This window comes from Radiomyces spectabilis (genome assembly GCF_025331425.1).
Source record: "Radiomyces spectabilis strain NRRL 2753 chromosome Unknown BYT42scaffold_17, whole genome shotgun sequence".
Lineage (NCBI taxonomy): Eukaryota > Fungi > Mucoromycota > Mucoromycetes > Mucorales > Radiomycetaceae > Radiomyces > Radiomyces spectabilis.
In genome coordinates, this window is record NW_026251942.1 from 516002 (window position 1) to 530216 (window position 14215).

At 43.7% G+C, this 14215-nt stretch overlaps 7 protein-coding genes across 7 annotated transcripts; all 7 read right to left on the reverse strand.

Moving 5' to 3' along the window:
- Window positions 1-488: 488 nt before the first annotated feature.
- BYT42DRAFT_153383 (microtubule associated protein-domain-containing protein) lies at window positions 489-2150 on the reverse strand. Its single transcript, XM_051562300.1, has 7 exons — window positions 2147-2150; window positions 1663-2065; window positions 1441-1590; window positions 1231-1378; window positions 1031-1167; window positions 857-964; window positions 489-790 (listed from the first exon to the last, which is right to left on the reverse strand). The coding sequence occupies exons 2-7, from the start codon at window positions 1690-1692 to the stop codon at window positions 584-586; spliced, it is 780 nt and encodes a 259-aa protein (XP_051418699.1). The 5' UTR covers window positions 1693-2065; window positions 2147-2150; the 3' UTR covers window positions 489-583.
- Window positions 1499-2790, reverse strand: BYT42DRAFT_153368 (uncharacterized protein). The gene is made up of 4 exons (XM_051562299.1): window positions 2252-2790; window positions 2147-2177; window positions 1663-2065; window positions 1499-1590 (listed from the first exon to the last, which is right to left on the reverse strand). The coding sequence occupies exons 1-3, from the start codon at window positions 2582-2584 to the stop codon at window positions 1794-1796; spliced, it is 636 nt and encodes a 211-aa protein (XP_051418700.1). The 5' UTR covers window positions 2585-2790; the 3' UTR covers window positions 1499-1590; window positions 1663-1793.
- A 198-nt stretch (window positions 2791-2988) lies between these two features.
- Window positions 2989-4152, reverse strand: BYT42DRAFT_618519 (uncharacterized protein; the record flags this gene model as incomplete). Its single annotated transcript, XM_051572293.1, has 1 exon — window positions 2989-4152. The coding sequence occupies one exon, from the start codon at window positions 4150-4152 to the stop codon at window positions 2989-2991; it is 1164 nt and encodes a 387-aa protein (XP_051418701.1).
- A 243-nt stretch (window positions 4153-4395) lies between these two features.
- On the reverse strand, window positions 4396-4891 carry BYT42DRAFT_473541 (RlpA-like double-psi beta-barrel-protein domain-containing protein-containing protein; the record flags this gene model as incomplete). Its single annotated transcript, XM_051563585.1, has 4 exons — window positions 4396-4457; window positions 4521-4544; window positions 4600-4707; window positions 4786-4891. Coding segments are annotated over 4 exons (300 nt in total), but the record flags the coding sequence as incomplete, so codon positions are not given.
- A 2012-nt stretch (window positions 4892-6903) lies between these two features.
- Window positions 6904-8529, reverse strand: BYT42DRAFT_588861 (pyridoxal phosphate-dependent transferase). Its single transcript, XM_051570309.1, has 4 exons — window positions 8263-8529; window positions 7963-8181; window positions 7703-7886; window positions 6904-7637 (listed from the first exon to the last, which is right to left on the reverse strand). The coding sequence occupies exons 1-4, from the start codon at window positions 8419-8421 to the stop codon at window positions 7078-7080; spliced, it is 1122 nt and encodes a 373-aa protein (XP_051418703.1). The 5' UTR covers window positions 8422-8529; the 3' UTR covers window positions 6904-7077.
- A 198-nt stretch (window positions 8530-8727) lies between these two features.
- On the reverse strand, window positions 8728-10421 carry BYT42DRAFT_588863 (Tricarboxylate/iron carrier). The gene is made up of 7 exons (XM_051570310.1): window positions 10352-10421; window positions 10038-10257; window positions 9844-9962; window positions 9678-9783; window positions 9439-9616; window positions 9133-9335; window positions 8728-9043 (listed from the first exon to the last, which is right to left on the reverse strand). Exons 2-7 carry the CDS (start codon window positions 10201-10203, stop codon window positions 8883-8885), a joined length of 933 nt encoding a protein of 310 aa, XP_051418704.1. The 5' UTR covers window positions 10204-10257; window positions 10352-10421; the 3' UTR covers window positions 8728-8882.
- Window positions 10422-10912: 491 nt separating this feature from the next.
- On the reverse strand, window positions 10913-13994 carry BYT42DRAFT_618523 (uncharacterized protein; the record flags this gene model as incomplete). Its single annotated transcript, XM_051572294.1, has 3 exons — window positions 10913-12705; window positions 12783-13809; window positions 13911-13994. 3 exons carry the CDS (start codon window positions 13992-13994, stop codon window positions 10913-10915), a joined length of 2904 nt encoding a protein of 967 aa, XP_051418705.1.
- Between the last annotated feature and the right edge of the window lie 221 nt (window positions 13995-14215).

A 14215-nucleotide genomic window follows, 5' to 3' on the forward strand; every position in this document is an offset into this window, starting at 1 on the left:
ATAGGCGTAGATTGGTAGCAGTTTTTGGCTGAATTATGGTTTTGGGTCCCTGAGAGCGGTAGTTTTGGTTGGCCTGGTGATCTGTGCTACCAAAAGGTAAATATCGAAATTCGAAAGAAAAAACAAAGGTGGTCCAGAATGAATGAAACTGAAAACTTACAAGAGATGATTTAGCTGATTTTGGATAGGAGGAAAGACGCGGACGGATGGATGGATCAATATCTGTCGAACTCGAACTGCTGTCACTGGGTCGATATTTGAAGCGACGATTGCCCAGGGTGGCGGTCGTGGTATCGGGTTTTTTGATGACATGTTGCCGTGTCTGGTGCAATGATTTATCAGGTATGGTGGTTCGTGACGGAGGTATTGGCTTTCTCGGACGTCGTCGAGGCATGACGCCTACATCTTTAGGTTCGCTAGGTTGCCGCAGTGGTGATTGACTGGTACTTGAAGAAGGCCTTTCGTGTAGTGGAGTTATACGAGGACTGATGGCTGACGCTTCGTAGGATTTGGATGTTTTTGGATAGTTTTCATCCGACCGTGATGAGTGTGAGGAGGCTACACTGCGGTTACTCTACAACAATCATGATAAGCGTCGCCAATACAATTGAGCTTGTGCCAAGGGATTTTTGGATGAAAAGTATTTTACCATGTATCTGCTGGTAACGTTATTGGTGGACCAAGGATTCTCGGTACCAATCTTTTCGATATACGGTTCTCCATAGACCAAAAAATGAGATCCATGGGTGACGTAATGCTCCTGAAGAGCGCCTTTCAATTCCCTTTCCACCTATCAATTGAGAAACAATGCAATTCATTTTTCTGAAAATAGCACACGGGGTCTTCCCTCTTATACCTTGGGCAATTCGCGAGAGACTCGTTTGCGGAACTTTTCTTCTCTCAGTAGGCGACCCGGGTCTCTGTGGCTTTTGGTAAGTAACCGAGACGGATCGTTAGTGGTTGCCTAGAAACCATATTCAATCGATAAGCATGGGAAGCGATAAAAAGTCAAGAAAATATTCCTGTTTACTTTGAAAGCACGAATTTCCTCTATCAATTTCATATGGCGATCAACCCGCTCGAGCATGTATTTACGATCTTCCACCAGCAATTGCAATTTGGATATTTGGCTTTCATGCTCTTCAAGTAATTCATCGGAATATTCATCTAACGAGCACGAGTGATTGAGCACAAAAGGACAAAGTGGGGCGCGACATTGGTTTGGTTTACCTGTAAATGCTGCTCCAAATTCTCGACGTTCGTCATCCGAAAAATATAAAATACTCCATAGTCTCGCGATTTCCTTGCGAGCTCCTGCAATGAAATCACCAATTCGTTTCTCTTTTAATTCGATCATGCGTTCTAATTCGCTCTCATACTAAGTCATAGGTTGAGCGACATTCACGTGCCTTTTTCCATGTCTGGCTAGCTTTTTCATACCTCTTGAAGGTCGTTAGAAGTAAGTCCGTGATGTTGAGCCATAAATTGCTCTTGCTGTTGTTGGTCAATGCTCAAACGTTGCCAAAGAGGTATGAGCTTCAGGGAAATTTCGTTTTTACGGAATTCACGTTGTTGTTTGATTTCATCAAGCTATCAATATAAATAAATGAGTACACCGACTGCAAGTTTGAAATGATTTCCTATACAAAAAGAACCCGTTACCTGCAGTATACGTTGTCTCACATATCGCATGCCGTCATCACTGACAATCTGCAGATACAAATCGTTTTTGTTGTCGGTCGTTTCCGTGAAAGCCAGTTGGTGCAAGATGCGGTCTTCTTCGTTTTGCGGTTCTACATCAAGCAGTGTCCATAGCTGCACCACTTCTTGGATCTTTGATTGTATGTAACGCACACGATGATGCTGTACTCAAAAAGTGCATGAGCATATCGTTTTTGACGGTGAGTGGATCGACTTACAAATTCTTCGTCACATCGTTTGACTTGGGCTTCCAAGGCCGTCAGTTTCGGTAGCGACACATCAATATCTTTCTCTTCTTTTAGCAATTCCGAATCAATAAAACCTCCCAAAGGGATTGCGTAGTTTCGCAGTTTGTCGTGCAGTGCTTAATTTAAACAAGGCAAAGATGAGCCATTGGGCGTTAAATCAAGCAAAGGTGCAATTGTCATAATATAGGATAGCTTACTTTTCACTTTGTTCAGTTTTTCATCGTATCCCTGGTATCCAAAATCCAAGTCAAGCCGTCAATAACTGTTCTCTCTCATATAATACGCATATTCTATACTCGCACCTTTTTCAGTTCCACTTCCTGTGCTTTCAAATCGGCCAACTGGTCGTTTAACGACTTGTGATCAGTAACAGGTGGGCTAGGGTGGGGCACAAAATCACCCATGAGTCGCTTCAGTTTGGCCATTTGATGGAGGGCTTGGTCCCTTTGTTGGCGTAATGTGTCCCGTTGGGTGGTGAGATCGTGTACGTGTTGGTTGGTGAGCTGGGAAATCGCTTGAAACAGCGCGACCTTGTCGTCGTTGATTTGATTGTAAGGTGTGCCGATCTCTCGATGAAGACGAGTCAACGTGTCCAACGCCTGGTTCAATTCGGAAACCAGAGTTTCTGTTGACATTCTGGTGTGGTTTGAAAAATGGCGCAATGTATTGAACGATTGAAAAAGGAAAAAAAAGGAGGAAGCAGCAAGAACAAGAAAAAAAAAGGGCCTGTGGACTTCTTTTTTGATTTCCAAAACTGGCAATCAAATTGGGTTATGTCCTGTGAAAGCTCACTATCTCTTGCTTCACAATGAATATCTTGCCTTCTTTCACTTGATTATCCATTATGCTGCTGAGAATCGGTGCAAGAGAGAAAAAAATAAAAATAAAATAAAAATAAAAGACGTTTCCACACAGTTTTACGCGCTTTCCACAAAATGTTGTACGAACAATGGTTTTTTTTTTTGGTTTTTTTTGGTTTGTTTCTAAATGGTCAATCAAATCTTACATACAAGTGGTTGTGTGAGTGATCTATACATGTTTACAGTGCTTGCGGTTCCACAAGGGCCGATGGATGCAGCTGTTGGCCAAACCGTTTCCTTCGAAGCCACTGTGTAATTGATTTGGAAGGACTTTTAAGTTTAAGCCAAGCATGACCGGATTTGGTCGTCGCGTAATTGCCATGATGCTTGTCGCCAAGTTGACGAATCTCGACTGGAATTTTAAGCTGGGAAAGATAAAACTCATCGTCCGAGTAGCGTCTTGGTAATTCAATGGTTGTCAATGGTCGTATAGATACAGCAGGCGGCATAGGGCAGGATAATGTGAGTTGAGAGGCCGAAGCACCTTTCAGTCGATGCTTTTCTAAGCTTGTCATCGATCGACCATCCTCTTTATCGTATTCCAACAATGTAGCACTCACATATTCCCACTTTGCTTTTTTGGATTTCCCCGGTAACGTCTCGCCAGACAGGGATGGATCACCCTCCATGTCTCCGCCTGGCTCTCCTTCCTCCACTTCGGCTGCTACTTCTTCTTCTTCGTTTTCCACTTGTCGCAGAGTGGTCACGATGGTCGTTTCTGTATATGACTTTCGACGCCGCTGCATAGCGTCGCGAATCGGATGCCTCACTGGATTGGGATCCTCCAGCAGCATAAAAATGTATCGCGTACGTCTCGATTTACCCATGGTTTGTGCGGTTCCCAACTGAGCCAGGAATTCACGCTCATACATTTGAGACTGATACAGACGTGTGATCTCTTTCATCAATACGGTATTATTCGCCCGCTGCAATCCTCCAAGAATCTGATAAACAACAAGACACCGTCGCAAATCTTCCAGTTGCAAGCTCTTGAGTTTGTACAGTGTCGCCATATACATTCGACTGCGCTCGTCCAATTGTTGCAGTTTCCGAGACCGCAGGGTGGCTCCCGCCAAAAGTGTCGATGGCAGTGGATCCTCCAATGCCGGTGAAATATGAAAGTAATTTGCGAGATTGATCTCGTTGACATGCGGCATATCCATGCTTTCTTGAAACGAAGTGGCGCGTTTTCGTTCTCGGTGAGGTCGTGATGGTCGGTTGGAAATCATTTTCGGTTTATGAAACAGCCGACCGAGAAACGATGGAGCGCTGGGCTGAGATGATTGTCTGTCATTGGTAGAATGCGATAGTTTTCGACTCGGAAGAGGTGCGTTGGCCCACATACCCAATCGAAACAATAGTCAATAATGAAGAGTAAGGATGATGATAAAGACCAAAAAAAAAAGATTTCCATGATTGTTACAATGTTTGATCCGTTTAATCAAATAAAAAAAATTATGCGAGGATGTGTCAAGGGACAAACAAATGCGAATCTTTTTTTTTTTTTCTATCCCCTCTTTGTGTGGTTGACAGTGTTAACAATGCAAAATAAAAAATAATAATGATGACTGTATGATTTTTCATGACAAGAATTTCCATTTGATGGAACAACGGCCAATGTCCAGATCGCCACATACTTTTTGGAAAACTATCGATTGTTAAAAAACCGATGAGTTGGAGGGAAAGAAGGTGAATCTTTGGTGTAACTTACCTGTCGGAGACATGTCCAAATTACCTAGCAAATCCACCGTCATTGATCCATTCATGTGAAACATGAGCATTTGACTTACCTGAGGGACATGTTGGACACGTATCCTCCACTCTCGCAGTGGCTGATCCGTGTATACCTCTAATAAACACTTGTTTTCCGCATCGTGGATTGGTATTCGGATTCGCACCTTGAGGGAAAAGAAAAAGAAAAGGCACGTCATTATTCATTCCGTTTCACTCATTCCTGTCTTTGAGCATAGTTTTACCATTATGCATTTGGGGTTGATTGACAGCGACAATCATTTCGTCGTCGGTATCTTTTTTCCCGCAAGATCCAAAGCCGACGCCATAGTATGTACCAAATCCGGAAAATAAGGATCCTCTGACCGCATCGACCACATCCGTCACTCCTTGTCCAACTCGACTCTTGCGTCGCCGCGAATGTGATGCAGATAATACCACGGAGAACAGACAATACAATTGCAGAATGAATAAATATAAATAGATGGGTGACATGATAGACAAAATGCAGCAGGGACGCAGTCCAACAAGCACTTTTTAAAGAGATACGATAAAAACGGAAATAAAAAAAGAGATGAAAAGAAAAAGCTGCACAACTTGACATCCACCCCTTTAAAGCTGTGAGTGCTCACTGACATGGAGATAACCAATATTACACGCATGCACCTAATTTTGTCGGTGGTACTTCTTACATGGAAGATCCGTTGATCTTGATAATCGAAAGGAGATCGGTGCATTCCGTCATTAAGTGTTCTAATCTGCCCGTGGCATCTATGATCTATCCCCTATTTCATTTCCTTTTTTGTCCATTGCGTCAGTTAATCCATCCAATTCATGGCACCGGGTTTCTAGAACCCTTCTTTTGGTATACACTTGCAAGTAACATTGGCCGTGGTCAAAACGGGTCTTGTTTGCGAGAAGTCTGCTACGCTGTGCTGTGCTGAGAAAACGCATAGTGGCATGAACAACGAAACAATTCAACACTCGTTTACACAGACCACCGTGCATTTATGCACGTAAATTAAGCAAATCATATTCGGCATTCCTTGATACATCATCGAACTTCCAGAAGTCGGTCACGGTAATTTACGCGCTTTTGACAAATCAATCGGGGAACCATTCTGTCATTTGGCAAAATCTGCAACTTGCAGCCACAAAAATAAATTGTCATTTGGTCAAAACATTGATGTGCAATTTATGTTTGCATATACCATTGTAGATCGTGTTCAAGTGAAATGGAAGAAATAGAATCCACTTGAAAGTCTAAATTATAATTCTTTTGTTTGCTTTTTATAAAATAAAACTATGTATTGAGAGAGTATGATGGAAGTCCATGCTTTTTGAAAGTGATTGTAACCTCCTTGGTAGATCTTATTCCTGTTATTAGCATTTAGCCCACCCGTTCCGTAGCAATAATACAATCCCGTAATCTGATTCCGCCTTTGTCTTATAAAGGTTGTTGTTCTCGACAAGACAAAGACGAAATATGGAATGTTTGTTACTTGAAACCGCGTTGAAATGGCAAATGGCGAAAAAATAAAAAATAAAAAATAAAAACGAGGCCACGGTCCGTTTTGAACTTTTCTTCTGCGGGCCCGGATTAATAAGAAAACAGGAATTGTGGACACTTATTGTTTACGCATATCAAGAGGTTGGCAGTGCAGTAATTTGGTACTCACATGCATACATGTGAGATCTATACCTGTCATTGTTCTTCCACCGTTCAATCGCTCTTGTTCCAGCATAACGTTTGCGCGTATATATGGACAATCAATAAAAGGAAATGAATACCGGAAAAATTCTTTAAATATTAAATGCTATACAAACGAAAAATCTAAATTACGTTGCAAAGACGGATTGCAGCGCATTGAATCCGATTCAGTAATTCTAGCTTGACAAATGACAGCTAAATCGCCTATTCCTTCAAAGACAATGCGAGTCAAGCTAGACTAGGTAAGTAGTATTAAAAGCTCGCATGTCACTCTTTTTAAGAGAGAATGGAACTGAACAATTCTAAAATAAATCGATCATCTTATGTGACTCCGAAATCGAGCCAACCATTTATCACATTAGCGGAATGCTTTGCTAAAGCCAATGTTTCATTCCCTTTTTTGATAAAGGATCGACCTTAGTACTGCATGCATTATCTTTCAAGCTACTGCATAAGTGCAAAAGATAAACAAGCTGGTCAATGTTTATCCTCACAGAAAGGTTATAATTATGTTTGAGAGCAAAACTTTGTCTTTAAGTGAAGACTACAAGTAAAGGCTTTCCTTTGAGAGGAACGTTGGGGGTGAATCGCATTTGGTTGATGCGGCGAGCACTTCCAAGTCACAAGTACATGCGCCTCTTATGAAAGTTAGGGAGGCACTAGAAAGTTATTTATTCATAACAGTTGACCAAAGCTTTTTATTTTATACATGTAGTGGAGAACGTTGGTTCTTTTTTTTTGACTTTCTTTTTCTGATTCTTGTTCAAGTAGATGGATGGTATCGTCTATCGTAAAACAAAAATTGGATATATGTGTATATGCGGTTCTACAGTTGTTTCCATGCGGTCACCAGAATTTGGACTTTGTCTTGTTCGCGTACAGCGACTCGAACATGGCTGTCACAAGCGTAGCCGGGTTTGCCACTGCGGACAGGTACACCGGCGTCACGAGCTAAATCCACCGCTCGGGCAGCTTGCTCTGGACTTTCCATCTTGACCCACACCCAGCTGAGAAACTTTTCACCCTCGTATTCCCACTGATGGTTAAGCGATTGAAGTTGTTCAATGACGTAAGCACGCAAAGCCGTGGTTGTCTCCCATGTACGTTGCAAGTACTCTTCATCGCGAACCACTTGTTCCATGAATTTCAGAGCAGGACCATTGACACTCCAGGGCACTTGAATCTTTTTCAAGTCCTGGCAGTGCTGTTCGGTAGGGCACACCACGGATCCCGTGCGAATACCGGGGCAGGACCAGAGTTTGGTCCATGAATGCATGATGTGAACAGAGACCTGCTGTTCCTCATACATCTCACGCAAAAAGTCGTGTTGACTAATCAATGAATCGTCGCGGAATTCCGCTGAAAGCCAAGGTTGCATGGACTCATCTACCATTGATTCCATATGTCAAAACCGCTTGCCCCGCGCATCTTTCTGGGATAACCCGACTTACCAATAATAACACTGCCTCCTGCAACCACATTTTCGCGGATCCAGTTCTTTAAAAGTTCGACAGAGGCATAGTCTCCGGTAGGGTTGCAAGGGTTGACAATACACACCAGATCAGCTCGTTCAGTACTAGTGGATTTCAAAACTTGGAATCCATTGGTCACTGCGCTTCGTTCATATTCTTTATACTGTGTTGTGCCAATATTTTTGTAAGTCATTGATTATCCCACCTTCATCCCGTTATATAAAAATGACCAAAATTACCTGAGCGGCCCATCTAGGCTTCCATGTGGGTTGCTGAACACCGCGCTTGTAAGCGTTCTGAAGTGCTTTACGGACGACAAGATCGATCAATTCCGAAGCACCATTGCCCAGCAATAAACGAGTGCGATGAGTTTCATAACCGGTGGGCCACAAAAACTGAGCTAAAGCCGTTTTGGCCGGTTCCTGATCAGCTGCGGGGTAATGGAGGATATCATCCAACTGCTCGTGCAAAAGATAAATTTAGTAGCCAAGACAACTGGACCCTCTGCGTTTTTTGGGGTCAATAAAAAAAAAACTTACTGCATCGTGAGCTGCCTGCAAAGCCTTCTTGGGGGTGCCGAGATAATTGGTGGTAACGCTGAAATCTTCAACGAAATTGTTCAAGTAGCGATGCTCTTGACCACCGTGAAAAGTTTGGGTGGTTGTGTCCCAGACATTAGCTGCAGTTGTAGCTACCATGATGTATGTCGTATAGCAAGAAGTAAATAAGTAAAATAAACCGGCGCTTGGAGGTCGAAACTAATTGGCATGTGCGCTTTGCAGAGGGACTCTCTTTTTTTAAAGTTTTTTTGGGGGGACAGAAATATCCGGGAGGGGTTTGGAAACACTTTGTGGGGACAAAAAAAAAAAAAAAAAAACCACAGGAATCCTTTTGTCTGCACCTCTGTATTGCAGGCCGGTGCATGCAAACAATATGCCCATGAAGCGAACTTTCTAGCGACAAATAGGTTGCATTTCGAGACAAAAAAAAAAAAGATATATAGAGTGTAAGTACTTTTGGTCGTTTATTGTCAATAAATTGGATCGCTTTTTTTGTTTTCCAGTCTCTGTCCGGGATTTTACAAATAGGTTCCTAAAAATATTGAACACAAGATGAGACGCGTCGTGTAACCTGCCACAATCAACGATCTCGGTTCCTTCTAAAGACCCTTGTTATAGTACAAGGTACGGATCGGGTGGCCATCTTTATCATTTAAATTTTGGAATTCCTTTTCCATGGCAGCCGTCTCCATGGCTCCCTGCTGAGGAAACAGTGCAATCGCAGCCGGCAAGGCTGTCATCAACGACAGAGCAATCAGACCTATCACACACAAGGATCATCAGTCATTGGCAATCAAGAAAATCTCATTTTTCTTTGCACGCATATGCATGCTTTTGCATCAATGTTACCAAAGTTGAGCGGCACCACTAGTTTGGGACGGGCTTGCACAAATGCCGTCTTTTGTAGACGATCGAGGAGGAAGGGAGGTACAATGAGGACAGGTGCGTTGGTAAGGATACGTGAGATGGCCACTTGCGAGACAGCGGTCAGACCGGCAGTCTTGGATTTACCGACCATCTCTCCATCAGCGGTATATACGTTGATACCATCTCTGTCAGTGATTTTTTTTTTTTGGGTAAGTTGTACTGATTGGAAGGACAAATGACATCATGACTGTGAAAAAAAGCGCTAGCACTTTAAAGGATGGACCTTACCTCACTTCTTTTCCTCGCATCAAGAAGATGTTGACGGTACCTGCTGCGGCGACGGCGGTGAAAGGGACCAGCTTCATCATCAATCTTTTCATAGAAGCCGACACGTTCAAACGTGGCACGCCCTGCGTTAATCCGACAGCCAAAGCACAAGAGGTGGTGACAGCAGATACATAGGCCACTGGATAGACAAAGTCCGTCAGTGAAAAGAGTCTGAAAGTTCTGATGCAATTGAATGTTACCTCCTGTTTCCTTTAAGCTCATCGGAGTTGTTTTGTTGGCATTCGCTGAATTGAAAGCCACATTCACGCTTTGATTTGCCCATTGCCAAAATAGGATGGTTTTAATCTACAGAACGGTAATATTTGTTCAATCACTGATCCCCGGTTCTTATTCGAGCGGACTTACTGAAGGGTTCGGCATCAGCATGCCCGCCACAAGCACCATATTCGTAGGTACAAAGCACGCCATACGGAAAGGTAGAAAAATAGGCTCTCCCGTATCAGGATGAATAGTGGAGTCGACAGCTGATGACAAGAAAAATTGTGTTACTGACCAATGATTTTCCATGACAACAATTATACTTTCATCTCGAGACAAACCTAATTTGGCTTTCCACAATTCTTCAACATTATCTGTATGATGCGTTTTCTTGTACTGAGTCAACATATCTTTGGCCCGTTCAAGCTGGTTGCGTGTGACAAACAGATTGCTACCCAAAGCCTCCGCCATTAGTTTTACTTGATGGCAATAAACGGCATTCGACATGTTTTTATCCTACCGAGGATTGGTAATGTCGATGAAATGGCGAACTCGACCCCAGTACGTTGACTGGGGATATCTTGGTTGGGCTATGGTTGCCTGCGTTATGGAGTGCGTCCAAAAAAAGTTTATACATCTACTTGTCAACTTACAGATATCAATCGCCGGTGTTTCCATTATCGACTGCAAAGAAGAGGAAGAAGAAGAAGACGAACAACCAGCGACAGGGAATAGCGTGATTTCAATATTTCACGGTCCACCCATCCACTCGTAATGACATCAAATCAGCTCAGGCACTTTGTCACCGATCGATTGATTTTATAAATGTGCATCAATTCAGGATTGGCCCGTTGTTTTTAATTTCATCAATTTTTGCCGCATGTTCGAGACGATGTCCTTTTAATATATCGAGAATCTCAAAATGAGAGTAACGATTTACTTAGTTCCTGGATCCTTCTGCAGCAGGCTGTTCCGAGCGAATGACACCGCCACATAAAAAGGAGAATCGCCTCGACAAATTGTCAACATGAGTTTTTTCGCGATGTTGTTGGTTTGGACTTTTTATTACATTTCAATATTGCCGGGTAAAAAAAAAAGAAGGTATGGTATATCAGAAACCGTGAGACAAAATGCGGAGCTTTGTTTTTCGCCTTGCTCCATTAGAATTAACCCATTATACGATTCTCTAGGGCGGTACTTTTTTCTTTCCTTGATCCTAGTTCAGCATTTCCATGCCTTCATTGACTCCAAAAAGGTCGTCGCCAATATCGAGATTATGCCAGGAATGAATGGTATTCGCGTCAAAGGCATCCGTGTTGGTGGGCAATTTCAGCAGTAAGGATTCGCCGGCATAAAATGTCTCATCCTTGAATCCTTCTTTTAATGCCGACGCCATGGAATTCTCGGAGATTGCGTTATACAGATCGACGGGATAGTTGTCAGGATCCATGGTCGCGCCCGTGTTGCCTTGACCTTGAGCGATTTGCCATGACGATGGAGCGCCGTTGAACAGCATGGTGGAGGTGTTGTCTTGAACATGGCGTTGTTGCTGTGGACCATTCATGAGCGAAAGCTGCGAGGCAATTTGCGATATCTCGAAAACAGGTGATTGACCTGTCGTGGTGGACGCAGAAGCCACATGTTCCATCGACAGTAGGGTGGGTGAAATTGACGAACTTAGAGCAGTCGACATGGACGGTGTCGCTGATAATAGGGAATCCGCATTACTGGAGGCGTGACTAATCACTTCGTGGGATTCGCTGTTGTAAGTGGCCAAGCCATTGTTCGGTGTCATTGTTGGCGTTGATAAATCCCACATGGATTGATAAGCGTCTTTGTCTTCGGGCTTGGCCGTCTTAGTCAAGCTTGGGCGTTTTGTGGCGCTCTGCAGCGGACTATTCGATCCCAACACCGAGTAAGGGCTGCGAGGCGAGACGAGTGATTCGTTGATTTCCTTGTCTGTGGTATCTTTCATACGTTGCACCCGCTTGGACTGAGCGGTTTGCTTCTTCTTGGTAGGTTTTTTCGTCTTTTTCGACTGTTTGGTGTCTGTATTGCGACGTTTGATGCCTTGAGGTGATCTCGCCATGGGGATAGGCGAATCATAATCTGTTTGATTATCGGTATATTCTTTGCCAAAAGCTTGGACTCCAGAAGACGGGTCGGTAGGCGCGCCCTTAAGCGGTTGCGTGTGATTTCTGGTCACAGGCAAAGGCGTGGTTTCCTTTTCTTCGGTGTATGACAGGGATGTTTCTGCTGGCCCCGGGCGGTTGGCTTGGCTTCGCGACTTTTTCGTGTTCTTTCGTTTGGGCACCGGGATATTGGGGGACGTTTCGGATAAATTACGTTCCATGGCAGTTGGTGTCTTTTGACCCTGTTGGATCATTGTGGTATCCAACTTTTCCACGCTGTTGCTTTGCGGCCCAGCTTCAGCGGTGGTGTTTTGGGGCTGAACTTCTGGCATCAGCGGCATTTGGTACAGCCCTGATGAATGATTATTGTGCGCTGTGACATGCGAAGCCGAAGGGGGATCTGGCGAAGACGACAAGTTCATTTGCTGCATTCCTGAAGAAGATGAAAGCTGCAACTGGGAGGTCACGTATTCTTGCGAAGGAGCCATCGTTGAGGCCGCCATCGGCATGGCCATAGTGTAACTGGTCCTGTTCTGGGTAGAATTTATCGCCATGAAAGGCTGTTGCTGCGATGCCTGGAGTCTCTGTTGATGTTGCTGAAGCGCCATGGCTCTGCTGTGATTGATCCAGTTACAAAATCCATTGAATTGGTTTTGCAAGCGTACGACCGTGTTAAAAGTCATGATGAATTGATTTTGAGACAACAGGAGCAATTGGTCCTCGTACAGGTACATGAGCAAAATCATTTTTCGTGTGGCTTCCATGTTCCATGAAATCATCATAAATAGTGGAAGAGAAGCCTCCACCGTCTTGTACAGCGGCTTCATAAGCATCATGCGTTCATGAATCACTGCTTTCTCTTCCTCCGACAACGTGCCTATAAGAGACGGGCGCACTGCGTCGAGGATAAAACTTAACACCAATACTCACTGAGCGGGATTCTAATAAATTTACCTCTTGTTTTCTGTATGTTGTTTTTCAATTCGTACAACAGCTGAAGAGCATAGTTTCCCGCCTGTGAAGACATTAACTGTTGCTGTTGCTGTTGCTGCTGCTGTGGTGCCATGATTTCAATCGATCTCTCCGGTTCCGGTCCAGTGGCTTCGGAGGGTGGACCACGGTATGCCACAACATGTTGCGAATAAGGAAGGTGCGATGATGGAGGTTGATAAGCGGCTATTTGCCCGTTTTGACGAATCAGTTGCTGCATCTGCTGTACTTTTAATCGGTAATTGTACATTTGCATTTGCTGAGGATTACCAATAAACGGAGACGTGGGGTTGGAAGCATTGGCGGACGCCAATTCTTGGTTCATCGCGGCCGAAGCAGATTGATTAGCTACAAAGTGATATCCCGACGGAGACATGCGTGCCATGGAATAGTGGGAAGACGTAGCCAAAGGCGGATGCTGCGAGACTTGCGATAGCATCCCAGACTCGGTTTGATATTTCAGCTGATCTTGCACATGAGGTACAGTCGCAGTCTGTGATTGATGCGGCACCGAGGATACTTTGAATGCGGTAGAGGACAAGGCAGGGTTCACATTCATTGGGTTGGTGTTTGCAAGCATCTGAAAGGAATTGTAAGGTTGCCCTGGATGGGTCGCTGGTGGCTGTTGGAGTGTCGTGGATGTGTTTGTGGTGGCAATGCATCCAGGAATTGAATAGGATGCTGGTTGGGTGGACGCTATTGGAGGAACAGGGACTGAGTTTGATTGTTGGGCTGTGTTTTCCTGCGCCAGTGTGGATGGGACTGGATTAAGCCCCGTTTCTCCCATGATATACGTCTGACCGATTTGTGAAAACATCGGACCAGTGGGCGGTGGTTGCATTAATGCACCGTTATCCACTGACATTGAGTTGGCTAAACCGGTCCCAGTTGTGGTTGTATTCCCGTTACTCATCGTCACTCCCTGGGTCTGTAATTGTATCCGATACTTGATCTGATTCAATTTCCGTGTATAAGCGAGCATGTACTGCTCCTAATCAAGAAAAAAAAAAACAAATCATCCATGTTAATTGCATGTAAGTCCAAAGGTACTAGCAACATTTGCCACTAAAAACTATTCAATGCCCGTTATACCTGGTTAGGACTCTGCTGGAACAGATTGGCTTCAAAATTGCTTGCCGCAGCTAATACTTCTTGCTCGGAGGCATTGGATGACATCAGCTTCAAAGCTTGGCTTCTGTAAAAGAGCGAACCATGGAATCATTACATATATAAAAAAAAAATAGAATCAATAAGTTGTATCCCGAGTTATTGATGACTTTTTTTGAAAAATAAAATTGGGCAAATTTTATAAAGTATGAAACATTCTAAAACAAAATTAAAAGAGCCAAAAAAAAAAAGAAGAAAAGACAGAGTATAAGAGAAAGAGAGAGAGAGTG